Below are 22,268 nucleotides of genomic sequence, written 5' to 3'. Positions count from 1 at the left end.
ATTCCATGAGCGTATATTACGGTAAGCAACAAAAAATGTGCAGTCCCAACGAAATAATGAACACTTTTCCGATTTTTTAGGAGCTGCTTTACTTAAGCTAGTGGATTCACACTGACAAACTAGTGAAATAGTCAAGATCTGGTTTTCGCCACTAATATCACAACGAACCTTGAAAAACTTTAAAATAGTACAATTTTCAGCTTCTCTACTTCCCCGGACTCATCCTACTCAACTTTTTCATGGGTCACCTTCAAATCCCAGAGTCTGTCTGTCTGTCTGTCTGTCTGTCTGTCTGTCTGTCTGTCTGTCTGTCTGTCTGTCTGTCTGTCTGTCTGTCTGTCTGTCTGTCTGTCTGTCTGTCGTCTGTCTGTCTGTCTGTCTGTCTGTCTGTCTGTCTGTCTGTCTGTCTGTCTGTCTGTCTGTCTGTCTGTCTGTCTGTCTGTCTGTCTGTCTGTCTGTCTGTCTGTCTGTCTGTCTGTCGTCTGTCTGTCTGTCTGTCTGTCTGTCTGTCTGTCTGTCTGTCTGTCTGTCTGTCTGTCTGTCTGTCTGTCTGTCTGTCGTCTGTCTGTCTGTCTGTCTGTCTGTCTGTCTGTCTGTCTGTCTGTCTGTCTGTCTGTCTGTCTGTCTGTCTGTCTGTCCCCCGATAAGCCGGAGTCGTTTCGCTAACATTCATATATTCCTCCTACTCCTCCGTTCATTGTGGCCGGCATGGCTCAACTGGGAACACCGCCGGCCACAAATCGGAGGGTCAGGGGTTCGATCCCTCCTGACCCTCAAATGGCCGAAATCACCGGAGATCGAAAAACAATTTGTTCAATACGCTTTGAGGAGGCACCGGAGGCCTGTGCAAGCACTGTGGCCATGCCAGGCGCCCATCGATGCCGGCGAGGACAATGGCTCCGATCGCCGAGGAAACAGAGGAGAATCCGGACGACTCCGGCCTGTGCAGGCACCCTGGACACGCAGCGCAAGAGGAAAAAAATGATTGAAACACAGTTGATCAAGAATGTGAATTATAAGAAATAATTAATATGTGAAATATATGTGAAAGAATAAAAAAAAACAAAAAATTTTCAAAAAATTTTTGTTTTAGAAAATTTTTATTTTAGTCCAAAAAACTTCAGATCTTCAAAATAAAATGTTCTGTGATTCTTTTTTAAAAGAATTAAGCATTTATTTATCCACTTTTTATTGTAAAAATAGCTCAATTCTGTCATACGTCTTTTCATTCCAATAATATATGAGAGAAATTAATATTTTCGGTATAAAATGTTTTGAAAAGCTATGACAACACATGAAAATAGGTAAAAATAGTAGGGAACGACATCAGGAAGGTATATACAAATGAGTCATTTGGAAATAACACTATGTCTAGTGTAGAAAACTAAATTGGGAATCGTTAGTGGAATCAGAAAAGAGTATTAATGATTGAAAAAGAAGTGTAGGGTTAACGGTTACTTAAAAACATAATAAAGGAAAGAATACTGGGGATTTTCAGACGAAGCAACGGGTGGCAAACTTTTAATAGGCAAGAAAAAGAAAGTAAATTATCACAATACCCATGAAAAAAGGGGACCGTGGAAAACTGAAATAAATAATGAACAGGAAAGTGATATCTGTTTCAAGGAAATAATATGAAAAAAGCATCAAAAATATATAAAAACACAAAATGAGAAACATGACCAGGAGTAATCAATCAATCCAGAAGAGGCGATCGAAGTAACGGAAGGAAATGGGATCCGTCGGTTTCACACCATCAATGGCGCTTCGGAAAATGTCAACAATTCCTTCGCGGTCGTATGGCTGGTTACGTTGACTGTTGATGTACAGGTACAGACGACCAACCCATTGCGTGTCCTCCGTTGGAAAATAAGACATCGGATCTTCGTGCTGAAAGAAAACATTTCTTAAATGCTTTATGAAAAAAGTGAACTTACGAATGCTTGCTTCTGAGCAACAAGTTCCTCGTCAGTAAATGTCCTTATACGGAAAAAGGTCATCAACGAGAAAACCATGGATATGAGATCATCGTGAGGCTCGTAACGTTCACCGAGAAGAACATTCAAACTGAGGTGACGTCCTCTTTCGTCGACACTCTCAGGTGGGGGAATCGAAGGACGGGTTCTGCCGAAGTCAATAAGACTGATTTCGAGTTCCTAAAACCGAACACGATTAAATTGAATTTCACTTTTTAAAAGTTTATACTTACCCCTTCCCAATTGTTGTCAACAGTGATGTTACTGGCATGGACATCACGATGCACGAATCCCATCTGATGCATCTTCTCGAGCAATAGAAACAAGCGATATCCAATTTTCAGGACGTTCGATGGCTGTTGAAGGACGTTTGGCATAGCGAACACTTTGTTGAACGAGAATCCTTCATACGATTGAACTGAAACCATTGATATTGTTGAAACATTTGTTATCTCTAAATCAAATAATTCATTACTTACCAATGGAATAACAGGTTTGGTCTCGAAGAATGAAATTGAAATCAGAAACTTTCTTTGGAAATCCTCGAGTTCCATGGCAAGCATCAAGAAAATTGTTTTCATTGTTAAATGACTCGGCGTCTAACGTGAACTTCATAACAATAGCATGATTCCCAGTCTCCATATCATATGCTGAGAACACTTGACCGAATGCGCCTTGTCCGATGCATTTGTTGAGGACGAATCGATCTCTTATGACGATGGGCGTATTAATTGACGAATTCCTGGAAAATAATTTAATTTATTAAAATCAGCAATGCGTTAGGGAAGAAATCTAGGTTTTCCACATTTGTTAACAACTGATTTTCCTCACCCCACTTATTTTTTTCTCAAGGTGAGCCAGAGATTTTTGAAAAATAAATCTGTTGGTTATTTCTCTAAAATCGAGAGCGTTAAAAAACTTACATTTCGTATTTGAAGAGTTGGCGGTATGTGTCAAATAACCTCTGATTAGTTTATAGTACCAGTAAAAATTAGAAGGCAGAAAATCGATGGCGAATAATGGAGGGTCGCGGTGTGAAGAAAAACAAATAGAGTAGCGGACGGTGCGTGTGTACGAGAATGCGCGGGAGTCTTCTCCCGCAGGCGAATGTATTGTTGTCCCTTTCTCTGCACTCTCTTTTCTCTCTCTCTCTTCTCTCTCTTCTCTCTCTCTCTCTCTCTCTCTCTCTCTCTCTCTCTCTCTCTCTCTCTCTCTCTCTCTCTCTCTCTCTCATTCTCTCTCTCTCTCACACACATTGTTGTTGCCCTAACTAGGGAAGGATCCCGAGTCGAGATGGAGTTTCAGGTCGAGATATACATCACTAAAACGGAAAATTTTGCGCTGATTTCAAATCTGTACTCCAATTTTGCGAAATTATTCTGAGAAAAAAGTTATTTGCGTTTTGTGGCTTCTCACAAGGGAACCTTTTAAGTGGTCCCTAATGCCATCAAAAATGACTTATACAGGGTGAAAGAGGGTGTTTCAAAACCTATAAATCAACTTTCAAAAGTTGCTTACGTGACCTGTAAGTGTCTGAAATTGCGATCTGAAAATTGACCATTTTTACCATTGATTTGCTGCATGTCGCGCTCTCGCCTCCCTCTAATCCTATCACGTTCATAATTAATTGCGGCGACACTATTAAAACGTGATCGAATGGCGCAGGTGGTTTTCGTCTAGGCGGAGGGAATTTTTGCGCTGGTTCGATGCCCTTCACCAATTTTTTCTTTTTTTTCCAGATTTTTTCAATGTTTTTTTGGAAGCTATCTTTTTTTTTGTACCACCAACAACATGATTCCTTTTCAAACTGATGATTATAAGATCTATCTGCCGCTTGACAGATGGAGGTGCCTCCCGGTGGAAATTTATGACTCAGCTTGAGGGATGGTAGTTGAGAGAACAGAATGTCGTTGTGGCGTATATACCCCATGATGAAAAACAAACAGGTTCAATTTAAAAGAGAGTTCCGCAATGAAAACATGCAGTGATGGAAGGTGCATACCTTTTACAACTACTATCAATAACAAATTGGCGCTGCTGGTCTGTGGCACTGCGGAAGCAATTTTTTAAAGAGAATGGGAGGAGTTTGTCTGTTTGTTTTCAGTTCTGTGTTATTAAAACAAATGTGATAGTTTTGACCACCGATTCATCGGAGTACTTGTATTTATTATAAGTTACATTTATAAACGCTTTCAAACATGTATTTTAGATAGAACTATTAGAATAAATTTTGAAATTATTAAATGTTCAAAATCAATGATATTTTAAATATTTTGCGAGACATCTTGGCTTGAAGTTAGCTTTCTCATCTTCTTCTCGTGCCAATCTCAAATTGACGTATCTTTGAACTTCTCTAGGATTTGAAATTTTCCAGAAATCAAAAGAAAAAGAACGATTGATAATTGGCCTTTGCGTTTTTCGTTCCAAACTTCGCGATCGTCGGGAAGACGAAGCTGTGACTTTCATTTGTCTACGTTCTTGAAGTTTCTCCAGCTCCAACACGCCTCGACGATACTGCGGCAAGATATAAAGTTTCATCATCGAACGAACTTTGCGACGGCTCATATCAATTGAATTTTCACCGTTTTGATCCATTTGGTGCCAATCTACTTCTCCATCAATCTGGAATTGTTTTGATTGTTTTTGTCTTACTGTGATAATTCTAAACTCACGTTTAATTGCAACAATCCCCAACGGTTATCCAATAGAGTTTCTACATAAGAAACTACTGAAGGTCCGCAATCACAGAAATTTGATTGAAGTGGAAGATTTGCAATTCTTTTCAAAACAACTCGTGTTTTATGAAAAACTGTAGCTTCAGGAAGTATTTTGTTTTTTTTCAGAGCTGTGAAGTGACATTCCATGAATATTGAAACCATCAGCAGAGCTCTTCTATTTCGGTATCCAATAAAATCGCCCATAGGGTCCAGGAAATAGACTGAACACATCGGTGATGGGGAGTTTTCTGTTTCGCTCTCCTCCGTTATCGCGCCATTCGGATTTCTTATTGCAAAAAGCATGAAATGCTTCTCGTAAATAAAAGAACCAATCAATAATTCTTTATTGAATAAGTTTCTTCTCTTTAATGTTGGTCTGTGGTCGAGCAGTGTCCAACATTTATCTTGAATTCTAGCTTCGATTTGACACAGTTTTTCCTTCCTGTAATCTTCAAAAATCTTGCTTCCAATTGCTTCAAAAATCGAGTCTAACCATTGAATTCTTTCTGGTCTGAACGAACAATATGATTATTACACAGTTGATGAAAACACCCTAAACTTACTGAACAACCGTTTCCATTATTTTAGCAACGGCAAAACGTACCATCCGCGTCGAAAACCAATTTGGAAGCATAGTTAGGTAGTCATTTAAAATTAATTTCTCTTCGCCCAAAAATCCTTGGAACTTAATAATCTCGGTTATGTCCGTTAGAGCTGAACGTTAAATAATTGGAGGAATCACATTTGATAACCTTTACTCACGAAAGTTTTCCTGTTTTATTGGTGTTCGGCTAGGCTGATCTTGATGTTGCATTATGTTTGATGGGAGAGTTGGAAACAAGTGGGGCTGTGAAAGTTGTTGTATCATGCCCAACTGGAGACCGGGAGCAAAGAATGTTGGCTGTATCGATTGTTGGCTCAAAATCCCCAAATTGTGTGAGTATGGGGCGAGTGGTGGGAATTGTTGAGAATCATTTGGTGGAATGGCATCGGTAACTGTAATGTATTAAATTGATTAAAGTCATTATTTCAAAAGATTTTCTCAAATTCTATTACGACTTTGGCTCACCTTCATTATGATTCTGAGAACTAGTGTACCCATTCGAATAGTCCATTTGATTATTGTAAGAAGATTCTTGTTGATGTTGCCAATCCATTGGGCTGCTTTCCCATAGTATCGCTTGGGTTTGAACACCATATTGGTGTTGATAAAAAGCTTGAGAAGCTTGTCGATTCGTCTCTTGATGTTCCGAAGAGTTCCATAATTTTGCATTGAATAAATCTGAAAGTATTTGCGTCATACAAATGTCAAAGGTTCAAATTCTGATAAAGTTATTACAGTAGTTCGTTTTGAAATATTTCAATGCTTGAAACATTGTCGGAACATTGTTGTATATATTCAGTTTTCTACTCAAGAATCTTTTTGCATTCTGGCATTTTTTCATCGTGTATGATGTATTTACCTGTGTTGTCGTCATCTTTCCTATATTCTTCCCACACTTGCTCATGGTCTACTGATCCGCATGATGATGTTGGCTGCTCACTATTTTGAATGGCGTTAATAGCTCTCAGTGACTTGGGTTTTTCCATTGCGTCGTTGATTATAGTGGTTCCAAAACATTGCATAGGCGTGGATGTTGAAATTGAGTGACCGCTCATCAGACACTTTTCTTGGTTTTCATGTATTGGAACAAGAATAAGACCGTTCTCTGAGAATAAGTCAATAAATATGTCAAAAGGTGGTAAGACTTTCATAAAACTGATTTGAAATCATATTCAAAAATTATAAAAATAACAATATTTGAATTTTCTGAAAGTCTTTTTTCAGCTGAGGTTGCTTTGCACCTATCCGAGTAATGTGAAATTCACGTGTGCAAAGTTTTTAGAAAGTCGTATTTTTGACGTTTACTTCGTTTTGAATTCAATACTTTACGCACCTTCCAATCTTTGTGCGCGATTCTCAATATGTTTAGTGTAACTGTAAATGCCTTCTCTCCTTGCTTGCATTTCCCGGTTGAACAAAGATGTCGATGGCAGATTATCTGGTTTTTTGATAGGCATTTGTCCAAGCTGCTGTTCCAAATTTTCGACATCACGAGAGCATGAAACATCATTATTGCCATTTTTAGGTGCAACGTTTGAGTATTGAAAGTTATCCTCATCTTCCGGCAATACTGACAATGCTAGATGTTGGATTGGAGCCTTAGACACTGATAGAACTGTTGCTCTGTTCATGTCAGTTGATGAGTTTGGAGAAGAAACTGAAAATTGAAATTCTAAAATTCTATCAAACAGATTTTTAAAACTTTGCTAACCTTTTAATTTTCCCTTACAGTTTCTAATCGCCTGTGAGTAATCGCTCACGAGTTCACCATCCCTATTCTTCTTCTCATCCAGCTTAGTTTTTTCTGACCATTGCAACATTGTCGGTTGACTATTTTCGGGATTAATTAGCTCTAAAATTGGATCTTAATCAGCATCTATTACTTTTGGAAAAATATTTTCCTGCCATATTAAAAAAAACAGAAGTATTCTCAATTTTTTTTCAAAACAACAAATCGTAAACTATTGCATACTTTTGAAACTCATGTTATCCTCCGTATCGGTTTCAATGGAAGTTTCTTGATCGCTAACAAAATTTGAAGATGGTTTACTCAATTTTTTCATGCCATCGTGTTGAATCAAGAATTGTCGTGGTAGGTCTGGAAAATTTGAATTGTAAGCATAGTTTTGCATAAAAATTTCTAACCTGGTTTAATCTGCAGCCAATATTTCACCAATTTGCAATAACATTGTGTCAAAACAACACATGTGCTTTCTCGAGCTTTCTCCAAATGTTCTGCAGTATTTTGTTACTCGTATCGCTATTAAAAAAAGTTGATTTACCTATTGGTGACGCGAGATGTCGATATGTTTCACTGCTGACTGAAACTTCAAAATTTTCAAGGAACACAGCCAGCAGAGCTGAGAAGTTTGCAAACTTTTGCTTATTGGCAGCCAATTTTAGAATTGTTGAGTAAATATCCGTGTAGCAAATGGTTTCTTTCGTGCGCTGAAATTTTATTCATTTAATGCAGATTTCGTTATTGGCAAGTATTCTCATTCATGGTTTTCAGAACGTCTGAATGATTTTATTGTGTTACCTCAGTGCAATTGACTTTAAAGTCTAAAAACTGTGTTTTTGTGTAATTAAATCAGATGACGGCAATTCAAATATGCTCACCGATACTCAACTATTCTGAAAATTTGAATCAGAAAAAACCGCAATTTTTCTTCCATTTTAATGATGATGGTTCGAAAGAAAAAAAACGCAACACAATTTCGAAAAGTAATAATTTGACTCGACGTTTTCTCATACTGATTTCTGAATAAAAAATCATAACGATTGCATACTTGTAAAATTTTGGTAATCCTCTATGGCACCTTCGAAGAAAACTTCTTGCCTGCAAACACGTTTCACACGTTTTACAAGAGGTTCACTAGATTGTTTCATCGCATTGTGTTGAATTAGGAACAGTCGAAGTTCTTTGCATATTGTATCTCCGTTCACAAAGTCCAATAAATCTTTGAACTTGAGAGCTGAATTTTTCAAATTTGCAGTACACAACTGTCTAACATCACTAACCTGGCTTCATCAGCAACCAATGAATTACTAATTTGCAGTAACATTTTGTCACTACTGAGCAAAAGTCTTCTTTCGTCTTCTCCAAATGTGCTGTAATATTCTGCAATTTTATTGTAAAAAAATAAGTTGTACTAGCCTGTTGGTGAAACCAAAAAACGGTAAGTTTGATGGTTCACAGGTATGTCGAAATCTTCAAGGAGTACAACCAAAATATTAGAGAAACGTGCAAACTTTGGTACGTCGTCAGCCAATTTCCGAATTGCACAGTATATTTTTCCGTATACAGTATCAGAGTAGCGCACGGTCTTCTCGTGTGCTGGAATATCATACTTTGAATGTACCATGCTTAATAGCAGTAAACCACTTTTGACAATTCTCAGAACACGGACAGGAATGAGACACGAATGTGTTTACTACTAGCTTATATTGGCCTTATTTTCAAATGTTGCAATTATTAGCTAGCAGCTTAAAACAAATTATGCTCATTCTTCGAACTATTAGATTTCAACTTGTGGATGCAGTGACGATGAAATGATCAAATTTTTGAAGTACCGTAATCTGTTTGATAGACAGAGTGCTCACAGTGACTTTTCTCATTTTGCTCCAAGTTTTTTAAGTCATGTTTTGGATAAAATAAAAATGCGACTAGAAGTACAGGGGAGATAATGTGAGTTTGAAAAATGAAAAGTCATTTTCAGCGAAAAAATCAAATTGAAACCACCTCTTTCTGGAGAGACACTGAAAGGTTGAAAGGGCAACCGTTATACTTGAGAATCAGCATTATGAGTCTACGGGAAGAAAAACAGAAGAAGTAATGTGATAAAATAGGTATAAGATTCTAAATATCAAAATCAAAGAAGATGTAAACATACACGCCAACGAATCATGAGGATCACCTTTTTCTAGAAAAATGAACCAAAAAACTTTCAATAAACTAACCTGACGGTTGTGGTACACACATTGCTACTCTCAAACTGGAACGATCAAGCTGTTGGGGAGATGGTCCAGGCAATAAAATATTCGGAACAATAGGTTTTGAGACTCCTACTGGACTAATTTCATTGGTATGAGAAGAAACTGAAAAATGTCTTATTTGATCAGTCTTTTATTCGCAATCTTCTTCCTACTAATGGAATAGTTCTGTCTGTCCGTCCGACGATTTTCACTAAATAACTTTTTTCTCTCTGAACCGTTTCAAGAGATGTTTGGGGTATACATATGAACCTCCGAGCGCTTCAATTTTTCGGACCCAGGGCATCAGATTACTGTAGGATTATTGTAGCTACCGTAACCCAAAAAATGAAAATTGGTTCCAAACAGAACGAGGGGAGACCATACTGAGGTGGTAATATCCTGGACCGCTCAGTATGACACCCGAAAAAAAATTGGGCGTGTTACTGTAGGATTACGGTAGTTACAGAGATTTGAACATTAACAGTCAAACTTGAATCGGGAAAGGGGGTTCAAACTGAAAACACTGGGTCCAGACTTTGGCAGTGACACCCTTGGCACCTTAAGACAATACTTCAAAAAAAAATTGAGCCAGTTTGGCCGCAACCTCCAGAAATTTCCAAAAGATTCCAGATAAACTACTCCAGAAAAGTATCGTTCCACCCCTCTTTTTTTCGAAAACCAGTCCTCACGTTAATTTTTATAAAAAGGTGTCCACATGAAAAATACTTTATATTCAAACAGAATTCGGGTCCGGATGTTTTTATTCCTACACCGTGACCCAGATTTGAGAAAATCGAAAAATTCGATTTTGACGATTCCACAAAAGTATCGTTCCACTTCGAAGAAACAGTTTTTTGGGTCAACGTCTTGCAAATTCATTTCGAAATGGTTGCAAAAAACGTGTTTAGTCAGTCTGACTTCGTTTCCCTGACATTTCCAGAAAAATTGTTGGTCGACTGTACGTTGAGTGGCTCTTGGCACCCAACCACCTGAAACGGCTTCCGGTGCCAATTCTTCCATAAAAACGCCTTCTGGTTAAGAATTGTTTCAGAGCAATTGTGTTCATCTGTACTCAAGAACATGATTAGGTCGAACAAGAGCAGGAGCGTTTTCATTGACACGGTTTTACAATTCTTCACACCACAAACTGTCGTTTGGAACAGATGGACCAGATGGGGTACCGTTCCTTCTGGCACAATCTCCAAAAAAAGAACTTGAGATTCTCTCTTCGTAACCTCAAAGGTGGCGAGGTGATGGTCTGGGCGGTCATCGCATCTACGGCACGATTCAAGTCATGATTTGTGTCAAAAAACTGAATGGAGCCGATTATCGAATTGTTATTCGTCGAGGATTGGTGCCGTTTTGGCGTAGAAACCGGAACGGAAACGTTATCTTTCAACATGACGGAGTTGCAGTAAACAGAGCAAGAAAATCTACCGAATTGCTGAACAGAAGAAACGATTCCGTTCCGGTTTCTACGCCAAAACGGCACCAATCCTTGACGAATAACAATTCGATAATCGGTTCCATTCAGTTTTTGACACAAATCATGACTTGAATCGTCCCGTAGAGGCGATGGCCGCCCAGACCATCACCTCGCCACCCTTGAGGTTACGACGAGAGAATCTCAAGTTCTTTTTTTGGAGATTGTGCCAGTATGAACGGTACCCCATCTGGTTGTTCCAAACGACAGTTTGTGGTGCGAATAATTGTAAACTTGCTTCAATGAGAACGCTCCTGCTCTTGTTCGAACGAATCATGTGCTTAGGTACAGATGAACACAACTGCTCTAAAAAAATTCTCAACCAGAAGACTTTTTTAGGGAAGAATTGGCACCGGACCCCGTTTAAGTTGGTTGGGTGCCAAGAGCTATTTAGGAAATGTCAGGGAAACGAGGTCAGACTGACTAAAAACGTTTTTGAAACCATTTTGAAATGAATTTGTAAGACTTTGACCCAAAAAAAAGTTCTTCCAAGTGGAACGATACTTTTGTGGAATCGTCAAAATCGAATTTTTAGATTTTCTCAAATCTGGGTCACGGTGTAGAAATAAAAACACCTGGATCCGAATTCTGTTTGGATATGAAGTATTTTTCATGTGGACACCTTATTATAAAAATTAACGTGAGAACTGGTTTTCAAAAAAAAAGGGGTGGAACGATACTTTTGTGGAGTAGTGTAGTTCCAGAAACTTCTAGAAACTTCCAGTAACATCTGGAAACTTTCAGAAAGTTTTAGAAGTTTATAGACATGTCCTGAAAATTCCATACTTCCCCATAGCCTTCCAGAATCTTCCAGAAAATTCGAGAAAATTCCGAAGGCTTCCAGAGGATCCGGAGCTATCCAGATTTTTCCAGAATTATCTAGAAACTTCCGGAAACTTCAGAAATTCTTCCGATTTTAAAATATAAATATAAGGGAATCTTCCAGAAATTTTTAGAAAAACTTAATTTTAGGCGGAAAATCAAAGTTTTGAATTTCGCCGGGAATTCAAATATTCTGGAATTTTCTAGAAACTTCTAGAAAATTTTTAAATTTCGGCGGGAATTCAAACATTCTGGAATTTTCTAGAAACTTCTAGAAAACTTTTGAATTTCGTCAGGAATTCGAATTTTTCGGTTTTGGCAATAGTTCAAATGTGCCGAAAACATCCAGAAACTTCCAGAAAAACTTTTATATTTTGGCGGGCTTTCAAACGTTTTTTGGGACTTCTGAATGTTTTTTGGAACGCTTAAACAATTGAAAGGACGGGTAAGTGTTTCAAGGGACATTTCTTTTTTTTAAGGACATCTAAACTGGGATAGAGACAAAAGACCTTCATCGGAAAATGGAATATAGAGAATCAACCAACAAAGCTGATTAGAAGAGCAACTCTTTCGAATAAATGTAAAGAAATTTAATAGACGTCCCAAAACCGTCTCACTTTTGAATTTTCAGCAGCGTCGCTGCAACTTTATATCAAGTACGTCAAAAAGATGTTTCTAGACGCTTTAGTTTTGGTTTTTTGACAACGGGTATGTAGAGGGAATATAAAGTTTTCCCTGAGAACCCCGGAACGTCGAGAATAATTCTTTTGAAGTTTTGAGGTGTGACCGCCATATTTGTGAAGCTGTCATAGGGCCGACCAAAGAAGATCGAGGCCTGATTTACAGCATAAAAGTATATCGTATGCTATGCGGCTCAACCAAGACGAAATCATGAAGAAACAGTCAATAAAGTTGAAAAAAAGAGTCGAACTTTCGAGGGAACATCCAAAATGCCTTTTTTGAAAAGTTTGGGTATTTGCGTGACTGTAGTGTTGGAGAAAGTCAAATAAAGTAAAAGGGTTATTCATATGGAAATGTTTCGTTTTGTGAAAAAGTTGTATTGTTTTTTGGTCTTCACTTAAAGCTTTTTTAATAGTCGAGTCAAATTAAATCCAGCGAAAATCGCGGCGTAGCCGCGAATTTTCTGCTGGTTACGACTATTACTGAAATATTCATTTTTGTTCAGTTTATTCAAACTGTCGCCAGAATGAATGAGAAAGTTGAAAGTGCCCGCCCCAACATTATACGTTCACTTCCGCGGCGCGGACACTCTATCGTCGCCATCTTGTTGAACATTCTCAAACTGATGCGAAAACCGTAAAACAAACATTATCAATTTTAAGTTAAAAAGCGTCCCGTCTTTCAGAGAAAACATCATGCTATTGGAATGTTTGTTTCCTTATTCAAAATTTCAATTAAACTGTATTATATAATCAAAATATGTACAAAAATAATATCCCTCAGATTTTGTTTGCAGTCTCCCATTTTGTCTGGTTCGAGCAGACGACCTTCCCTGCTTCTCGGCGAGTCGAAGACTGGCCGCCCGCAGTCACCATTTACCGGTGGGGGAACCCCCTCCTTGGTTCCCCCCACCGGTAAATTCAAATATATTCATACCAAGAAGTTCGGAAACTTGTGAATTTAAGGTAGAAAATTAAAGCATATGAATTATAGATAAGAATGCGCCAAAATTGATTATATTTAAAACCACAATCTTCAGTTTGCATTCAAACTAACCTTCTCGGTCATAAGTTGTTGATTTTGTATCTGGTTTTTTCCTAGTAATGTAGTTCGATTGGTTCATGTTGCCTGAAAGGATTTTTTTTTAAACAAACCGATAAAGGATGAGGGGGGGGGGGATCGACAAGAGAAACAATCAATTGGGCTGAACCTCCGGCTGATAGAAAAAAGAATGGGCCGTGTGGCGCCCCTTTCTCTGAACGGTACGAGAGAAAGGAGACGCAGACAAATGAACAGTGTCTGGAGACTAGAGTCACTCAAAAAAACGTATGCAAATGTTGTGATGAATGTGTGAAGCATTTCCAGTCCGATACAATTAGAAAAAAGGATTTTAGTTTATCCAAAGTTTTTTCATGAAAAGTTTGATAATTTTAATGAATATCTCTAATTTTTCAAGTTGGAACTAAAACCAGTTTTATAGTAACTTAAAACTTTACAAAACCAGTTAGCATCCAAAGTTAAAGTAGAGAAAAATACAAAATTAGGACAGAAATGATAAAAAGTAAAAATTTTTGTGATTATAAATAGTGAAAAGCCGAGAAAGGTACAAGGGGACGGGAAATATGTTAGTATTGAGAGGTTCAGGGACTGACTAGTGAGAAAGATGAGAAATTGAGAAACACAAAGAAAACATACTGATATATGTTTTCTCAATGTCGCCCCCCCCCCCCCCCCCACAATGATGGAGGAGTTGTGGCATTATGAAACGAGACCAATGAAACATACGAATGATTGAGTCAGGCTTGACTCACACTGTAGGTCAAAGTAGAATGAGGAAAGAGAGGTTGATTTAAGTAATTGTCAGAAGACCATGAATGAGAAATTAGCTCGTTTATTGAAAAAAGATATATTATCCAAATTTATTGGAAACTGTGAAAATAATGTTCCACAGAAGTTCAAACAACAAAAAAAACAAAAAATGTTACTGAGCCATATAAGATTAAAGAAATAAATTTCGAAATTTTGATTGATGAGATTATAATTTTCGGGCTAACATGCTTTCAAACTTTGTTTTTTCTTGGTTTATAATAAGCATTGATCGCTTTCACAGTGCTCCGCACACCAAAACTACAGCTTCTATTTTGGTCTCCAGCGTTTTCAGCATCAAAATCTGATAACACGCTCTATTATTGATGCGCTTGATTTTCAGAAACCCTTTTTTGTAGATCAAGCAAGGATAGATAGATTGGAAATTTGACTTAGTTGATGCCCAAATTTTTCTTTTTTCAAAAATATCAAATTTGAGTCTGTCTGTCTGTCTGTCTGTCTGTCTGTCTGTCTGTCTGTCTGTCTGTCTGTCTGTCTGTCTGTCTGTCTGTCTGTCTGTCTGTCTGTCTGTCTGTCTGTCTGTCTGTCTGTCTGTCTGTCTGTCTGTCTGTCTGTCTGTCTGTCTGTCTGTCTGTCTGTCTGTCTGTCTGTCTGTCTGTCTGTCTGTCTGTCTGTCTGTCTGTCTGTCTGTCTGTCTGTCTGTCTGTCTGTCTGTCTGTCTGTCTGTCTGTGTCTGTCTGTCTGTCTGTCTGTCTGTCTGTCTGTCTGTCTGTCTGTCTGTCTGTCTGTCTGTCTGTCTGTCTGTCTGTCTGTCTGTCTGTCTGTCTGTCTGTCTGTCTGTCTGTCTGTCTGTCTGTCTGTCTGTCTGTCTGTCTGTCTGTCTGTCTGTCTGTCTGTCTGTCTGTCTGTCTGTCTGTCTGTCTGTCTGTCTGTCTGTCTGTCTGTCTGTCTGTCTGTCTGTCTGTCTGTCTGTCTGTCTGTCTTCTGTCTGTCTGTCTGTCTGTCTGTCTGTCTGTCGTCTGTCTGTCTGTCTGTCTGTCTGTCTGTCTGTCTGTCTGTCTGTCTGTCTGTCTGTCTGTCTGTCTGTCTGTCTGTCTGTCTGTCTGTCTGTCTGTCTGTCTGTCTGTCTGTCTGTCTGTCTGTCTGTCTGTCTGTCTGTCTGTCTGTCTGTCTGTCTGTCGTCTGTCTGTCTGTCTGTCTGTCTGTCTGTCTGTCTGTCTGTCTGTCTGTCTGTCTGTCTGTCTGTCTGTCTGTCTGTCTGTCTGTCTGTCTGTCTGTCTGTCTGTCTGTCTGTCTGTCTGTCTGTCTGTCTGTCTGTCTGTCTGTCTGTCTGTCTGTCTGTCTGTCTGTCTGTCTGTCTGTCTGTTTGCCTCCACTGGCGCCTCCACGGATAAGCAGGAGCTGTTTCGCCGACATTCCATATACGCCTCCTCCTCCTCCGTTCATTGTGGCCGGCATGGCTCAACTGGGAACACCGCCGGCCACAAATCGGAGGGTCAGGGGTTCGATCCCTCCTGACCCTCAAATGGCCGAAATCACCGGAGATCGAAAAACAATTTGTTCAATACGCTTTGAGGAGGCACCGGAGGCCTGTGCAAGCACTGTGGCCATGCCAGGCGCCCATCGATGCCGGCGAGGACAATGGCTCCGATCGACGAGGAAACAGAGGAGAATCCGGAGGGCTCCGGCCTGTGCAGGCACCCTGGACACGCAGAGCAAGAGGAAAAAAATGATTGAAACACAGTTGATAAAGAATAAGAATTATAAGAGATAATTAATATGTGAAATATATGTGAAAGAATAAAAAAAAAACTAAAAAATTTACAAAAAATTTTTGTTTTAGAAAATTTTTATTTTTATTTTAGTTTAAAAAATTTCAGATCTTCAAAATAAAATGTTCTGTGATTCTTTTTTAAAAGAATTAAGCATTTATTTATCCACTTTTTATTGTAAAAATAGCTCAAATTTTGAAGATATCATTCTTATATATCAAAGACAATTGGGCGTTGTCTGAGGCACTGTCGACAACGGTTTTTGGAAAGAGAAGAGAAACTGAGCCAGCGGGCAAAACCGAACCAGCCTTGGACAACGACTGCCGTTTTAGACCACTCGGCCATGTGGGCACATTTCAAAAGAGGTGGCCACGTAAATGAGGAGATACCAGCCGGCTGAAGCGCCGAAGAGGAGGGCAGATAGGCTGGTTCCAAAGTAATCAGCATCAAACATACTGTAAAAACTGTATTATAGGCGCATGCGCCTCTATTTTTCAAACCCCTTCTGAAAGTGCGCCTCTATTACAGGAGCGCCTCTAATAGAGGGGAGCTTCTATTTTTCAACCTGTCCGCTTGACTTTTTTTTAAACTCTCAAGTCTTCAAATTACAACCAATTCAACATTTTCTCTAAGAAAGTTACACGAAAACCCCAAAATTTGCAGTACTTTGATCGAAAAAATTGGGTATTATTCTGTTTTTTTCACGAATTTAAAAAAATAATGATTGAAAACCAGAAAAAATATTTCGGGGGAAGTTAATTAAAAAGAAATTATCCCATTTTTAATACTTTAAAAAATTCTTATATATTCTAGACCGGGAGGATTCAAACCCGCGTTTAACGTGAGTAAACCGCCTGGATAAGCATAGACCTCACGCAGTGTAGCTGATCGTGTCTAACTGGAACCGATACAGAATTGTTAGACAACTAGATGAAAAACTATTGTGTATTTTAGAGTAATCGACACTATTGTTTTACGCCGTTGAGGCGTTAATTTGCCGATAAGTACAAGAGAAAGTGGATAATTTGCATGTTTTTTGATTTAAATCCTAAAATAGTTGTATACATCACTATTTGAACTTGTAAAAAAAGTTTTTAGGAGATTATGATTAATGCAATAATTAGTACAATAGTTTAATTAAAGTCCATAACAACTAATCATTGAGAATAAATAGATAGCGAGACAATCACATTCACTGTATGTATTCTTTGGAAAATAAATCACAATATTAAAAAACTAATGTGGTGCAATTAAAGAATGGTATTCACTTTCATCGAGCAATCTTCTCTGTACTAATAATATTCAACAGATTCCGTTTGTCTGTTTATTTGTCGCCGATCATAACTCCGTCCGTAGTGGACCGATTTTTATGAAGCCTGGATAGATAGATAGGAAATTGCGCTTTGATGATGCCCGAACTTTTCTTTTCTCTAAAATATCAAATTTGACGTCATCTGGAGACGATACCGATTTCAACAGTAAAAAGCGTTGAGAAAGGTGTGTCCCGACAAGGTGGTAGAAAGCTCAAAATGTCAACCTAATACTAATGACTCGGTGCACAGAGTCATAAAATGTCCATATGAAGCAACTGCGCTTCAAAAACATTAGGGTAAAAATTAGCGCGAAATTCAAAAAATTTATCTTTAAAAATGTTTTTTGTGTATTAAAAATTTGTATTTTTCTCTTTTTTGATGAATTCGATATTTTTTGTGCGAAGTTTTCACGAAAATAGCGAGAAAAATGGAAGAAAAGTCAGCTTCATTCGAAAAATTTCTCTCTCTATCGTTCGTCTTACTGTGCCCACGTCAAAAGTCCCGCATGAGGGCCGCATTATGCTGATCGGCGACTCAATTGGCAATCTGCCAAGTCGTGTGCAAACGCGCTTCACTGAGCTTCCGGTTTCGCGGGAAAATTATTTGAATTCATATATACAAAATTTGACCCTGTGAGTAAGTACATGAATGAGTAAGAGAACCCATAGACGGTAAGTATAGAAATGAAAAACAAAACCCATAGACGGTAAACACATGACTGTCTCACTGAACATATAAACGGAAAGTACATGAATGAGTAACAGAACCCATTGACGGTAAGCACATGATTGTCTCACAGAGCACCTCGAACCCCTGGAATGCCTACAAACAGATTGGCACAAGAATCGAATTCAAACCGTAAAAATGAAGTTGGACGGTATCAAGGAGGCGGCTGATAAGCTGGTTGAAAAGACTCAAGTCACAGTCTAGTTTCTTGCGAGAAAAATCTTTCTACATATTTGTCAAGGCCCGGCCCGGCCCGGCTTCCAAAAAATGAACCAATTCTTTTTGAAATTTTTGAAATTTTTCATCGAAAATTTGAACATTTTTGATGGCCATCTATCCTAATGTACCTCCTCACCTTCTACATCATCTTCCGATACCGGAAAACCTTCGATTCCTCTTTCTTCACGCTATACTTGTACGAAGGAGCCATGAACCTATTCACCTGGGTCGTGGGATACTACATGATGCGGTTGAATACTATGACTTGTGACACTTGTTCATTCGCGTTTATATACCGGAATATGCGTAAGTGGGGATTCTTTATAACTTGGTTAGGGTAACAAAAGGGACTCAAGACCTCAAAAATTCTGAGCAGGAGTTTCCCTAGGTTTTATTCAGAAATTGGAGTGCGCTCTACTGAGAAGTTTTGTTACATAAAAGCATGTTTCCAGACAACTACTTCCCGATGAACTTTCTCACCTCTATGAGCTACCATATGGCTTACGTTCAGTATGCCACTACCGCCCTTATCTCTTTCAATCGGCTCAGTGTTCTTCGGAACTACCAGACTGCCGAGGCAGTAGGACCCAATTGGCGACGCCCCAATTAATTTTTCTTTTTCCAGATCTGGAAAAAATACACCTGGCTGATCATCCTTATCGTCTTTGCTGTATCATTTGTGGACACTCATATATGTTTTTATTATAGAACCGAGATTGTTTATGATAAGGAGTCGGAGAGCTATTCATTGAAGACACCAATGGTGAGAGTTTTTCAGAGGGAACTAGAGAAAGTCTCGGCGGATTATTTTTGTAGTTGGAAAATTTCAAGTAGCTTTATTTATTTTAAGGGTATTGAGATATGCGTTTTGAGAGAAATAAAGGAGAGAGTGCGCGCAGAGAAACTAGAATGTCTCACTGTCTACGCTCTCTTCCCCCCTCTCCACTGTCAATGACTGCCTCCGATCTTCAAGACGGTGTATCTCAAAAGCTAGAAGAGCTATCAAAAAGTAGTCAACCACCAAAATGGAGAACCGAATTAGTAGTATATTATTGTAATTGGCAATATTTTGATAGCTTTGCTAGGCTTTGAGATATGAATCTTTGTAGTCAAGAGGAGAGAGGGAGAGAGTGCACGAAGAGAAGCTAGAGTGTTTGACAGTCTGAGCTCTCTCACCTCCTCCTTTTACACGTATTGCCGTCGATCTTTGAAAGCACATATCTCAAAAGCTAGGAGAGCTATGAAAAAGTTGTTAACTAAAAAAATGAAGAGCCTTGTTTTAAGTACAGTTTTGACCTTGACAACTTGTTTATAGCTTTGCTAGCTTTTGAGATATGCGCCTCAACATTTCTCTTCCAGCCCATCAACGACAATTTTTTCTTCCTAAACCCCGCCATGATCGCTATCACCATCCTCTCCATCGGTACCAATGCCACCAGTCTTATGACTGTCCGAACCATCGGCACCCAAAAACGGAGCAAGGCAGAATTCAACTTTGTCATAATCATGTCCATCACGTGCTTCGTTCAATTCTTTGGATGTGCTCTCAGTGTCGCTCGTGTTGCACTTTCTACTGACCCGCTAGCAGTGACTCTTGCGGGTATTCTCCCATTCATCAGTGATGGGTTGACTTTGGTCCAACCATGGCTTCTCGTCTTTTTCAGTCACACGGTAAGTTGGAAGACGTGGTAGATCAATTGGGAATTTGCGGAGGTTTTCAGATTGTGGAAAGATTAGACAGATGTTTGGATGCCATAATACACAGATTCTGGTGGTTTGATCGATGACCAGTTAACACATTTTCTCAAGACACCTTCATATTTTAAATTCTGACTACCATCTTTTTTTGATCTCACGACTTTTAAATTGTGCCTTTGAAACTCTTATGACTTGGTTCCCGTACTGTCTTCATCCCCATTCCTCTCCAAAATCCTTCTAAAACACCACATTTCTTCGATCACTAAACTCGTGAACTCTCCACCTCCCCAAATTCTTGTTATTCTCGTCTGAATCTTCCCGGGGGAGTAAGTTGGTCGCTTGAACCTTCTCTCCTTCTCATTAACTTATCAGCATATTTCTCTTTCACTCTTCTCAGAATTATTTTACTCACAGACTCACTTCGTTCTAGTTTTGAAAATAAATTTGCATATTTTTCTCGTTTCCGTCAAAATTTCGCATTTAAGTTGAAGGGTGCTCAATTCCAAATTTTCAGTTCTTTCCAACATGCTCCCAGCTTGGCTCACTTTCTGTATCTACCTGTTCTATGGTGTCCCGTCATTTATCCTCTACATCCTAACCTTCTATATTATACTCCGCTACCGTAAGACTTTTCACTCATCTTTTTTCCATCTCTACTTGTTCGATGGCGCCTTGAACCTCTTCACGTTTCTTAATAATTATTTCAAAACTCGAATCCCCGGAATCACTGGATACAACAGCTTCATCGGTGCATTCTATAGAATTATTGGTAATTTCAGATTTTAAATTTCAATGTCAGTAAAGTTAATATAAATTCCAGCTGACACGATCCTGCTAGACTTCACTATGCTGATGAATTTCCACATGGCTTATGTTCAGTATGCAATTACTACTTTGGTTTCGTTGAATCGTTTGTCCGTTATGCTCAAGTACACTACTTTTGAGCCGGTAAGTTGGATGACAGATAAATTATTTGAAAAATTCTGTTATTTAGCTCTGGCGGAAGTACACCTGGATCGCTATCGTTTTGATATGTTTTGTTCCATTGTTGAATACTGAAGTCGTCTTACACTACGATACTCAATTGGCCTACTTGAATATAACGGACACTTATTCAATAACAACAAATATGGTAAGTGATAAAGAGAGCTGGATCGCTTTTTTCAAAAGTTTCCCGTTTTTTACACTTTATCCCAACTTGCGGTACATGTTCAGTCTGAAGCGAGTTACCCGCTAACTAGTTTCGACCCGTTTCGGTCATCCCTATCCTGTTCTCATTCCAGCCGATCGATGAAGTCTTCTCCATCTGCATTCCCTTCATGATTATTTCCACAGTCCTCTCCGTCGTCATCAACTTCATCAGTGTCATAGTTGTCCGAAACCTGCAAACCCAGATTCGCTACAAAGTAGAATCCAACTTCATCATGATCACATGTATCACTTGTCTCGTTCAACTCTGTGGGACTGTGTTAAGTGTAGTCAGAGTCAAGTTAGTTGAAACCGACGCTGCAATGATGTTAGCCACGTTTATCCCGTTGATCAGTGACGGGTTGAGTCTGGTGCAACCGTGGCTGCTTTTGGCCTTTAGTCATGTTGTAAGATTAAACTTTTTGTAAGCTCAAACAAGCGTCAATTTCTTTTTCAGGTTCGAGAAAAGATCATTGGAATCATTTCTTGGAAGAAGCTGAAGAAAAGTGCAGTTTATATTTTAAAGTCGACAACATACGTCTGACTAATGGAATTTAATTTATTCGCGAGGGATGCTGAGTCTTTACATGTTGAAGGAAGTCTTTGATTTATCATACTTTTTCGAATAAATTTGTGTTCGATCTTTGTGCCTGAATGATTTTGTGGACCCTGGTATAGTCTGAGCACTATTAAAGACAACACAGGTGTCTAAAAAATGTAGATATGATAAAATAGACTCAATTTTCTTACGGCACTTAACAGATGAAAAATGTCTAGAGAAAGTTAATTTTGAAATTTACCAATTTGCAGAATTTATTGGGTTTTGATCTGAAATATTTGCTTCTTCATTTTTAGAAATTTAATTTTTTACAGCAGAATCGCAATTCAAGACGCTATCGGTCAGACCGTAGTGTGCGCTTTGTGGTCTTTTACTCGTACCCACTATGGTACAACAATGTAACAAAAATCAAGATTTTTTGCTAGTCATTCGAGTTTTGGCTGATAATCAGAAAGCGTTTTGAGTTTAGTCACTTTCCTGGTGCTGGAGAATCAGAATTCTTTGAATCAGGACCGCTCAAAATCTGCTTATAATGGCTTCTATATAAGCATCATTTAGTGTTCTTGGTTTCTGGACCGTTACGTATCTCAAAACCACTTCAAAAAACAACTTTGGAAACTGAATCCTTGAACTACCGGTCGAGTAAATTTTTGAATTTTGGGATTGACTGTCTGCTTTTTTCATTTTGTTTTCTTTTTGATTTTTGGT

At 38.6% G+C, this 22,268-nt stretch overlaps 4 protein-coding genes across 4 annotated transcripts; 3 read left to right on the top strand and 1 right to left on the bottom strand.

Moving 5' to 3' along the window:
• Nucleotides 1-1,692: 1,692 nt before the first annotated feature.
• Nucleotides 1,693-13,381, bottom strand: GCK72_022898 (uncharacterized protein; the record flags this gene model as incomplete). The annotated part of the gene is made up of 19 exons (XM_053735119.1): nt 1,693-1,890; nt 1,938-2,156; nt 2,210-2,394; nt 2,456-2,718; nt 4,426-4,598; nt 4,649-5,204; nt 5,257-5,407; nt 5,456-5,689; nt 5,763-5,975; nt 6,157-6,402; nt 6,631-6,954; nt 7,009-7,149; nt 7,270-7,395; nt 7,443-7,532; nt 7,580-7,745; nt 8,163-8,272; nt 8,319-8,408; nt 9,258-9,365; nt 13,315-13,381. The coding sequence occupies 19 exons, from the start codon at nt 13,379-13,381 to the stop codon at nt 1,693-1,695; spliced, it is 3,660 nt and encodes a 1,219-aa protein (XP_053578685.1).
• Nucleotides 13,382-15,532: 2,151 nt separating this feature from the next.
• Nucleotides 15,533-15,859, top strand: GCK72_022897 (uncharacterized protein; the record flags this gene model as incomplete). The annotated part of the gene is made up of 1 exon (XM_053735118.1): nt 15,533-15,859. A coding segment is annotated over one exon (327 nt), but the record flags the coding sequence as incomplete, so codon positions are not given.
• A 2,465-nt stretch (nt 15,860-18,324) lies between these two features.
• Nucleotides 18,325-19,902, top strand: GCK72_022896 (uncharacterized protein; the record flags this gene model as incomplete). Its single annotated transcript, XM_003102911.2, has 5 exons — nt 18,325-18,421; nt 18,568-18,695; nt 18,741-18,878; nt 19,475-19,786; nt 19,837-19,902. The coding sequence occupies 5 exons, from the start codon at nt 18,325-18,327 to the stop codon at nt 19,900-19,902; spliced, it is 741 nt and encodes a 246-aa protein (XP_003102959.2).
• A 436-nt stretch (nt 19,903-20,338) lies between these two features.
• Nucleotides 20,339-21,545, top strand: GCK72_022895 (uncharacterized protein; the record flags this gene model as incomplete). The annotated part of the gene is made up of 5 exons (XM_003102963.2): nt 20,339-20,582; nt 20,634-20,761; nt 20,808-20,945; nt 21,097-21,408; nt 21,459-21,545. 5 exons carry the CDS (start codon nt 20,339-20,341, stop codon nt 21,543-21,545), a joined length of 909 nt encoding a protein of 302 aa, XP_003103011.2.
• Between the last annotated feature and the right edge of the window lie 723 nt (nt 21,546-22,268).

This window comes from Caenorhabditis remanei, chromosome X (genome assembly GCF_010183535.1).
Source record: "Caenorhabditis remanei strain PX506 chromosome X, whole genome shotgun sequence".
Taxonomy (NCBI): domain Eukaryota; kingdom Metazoa; phylum Nematoda; class Chromadorea; order Rhabditida; family Rhabditidae; genus Caenorhabditis; species Caenorhabditis remanei.
This window is presented reverse-complemented; position numbering and strand designations above follow the sequence as displayed.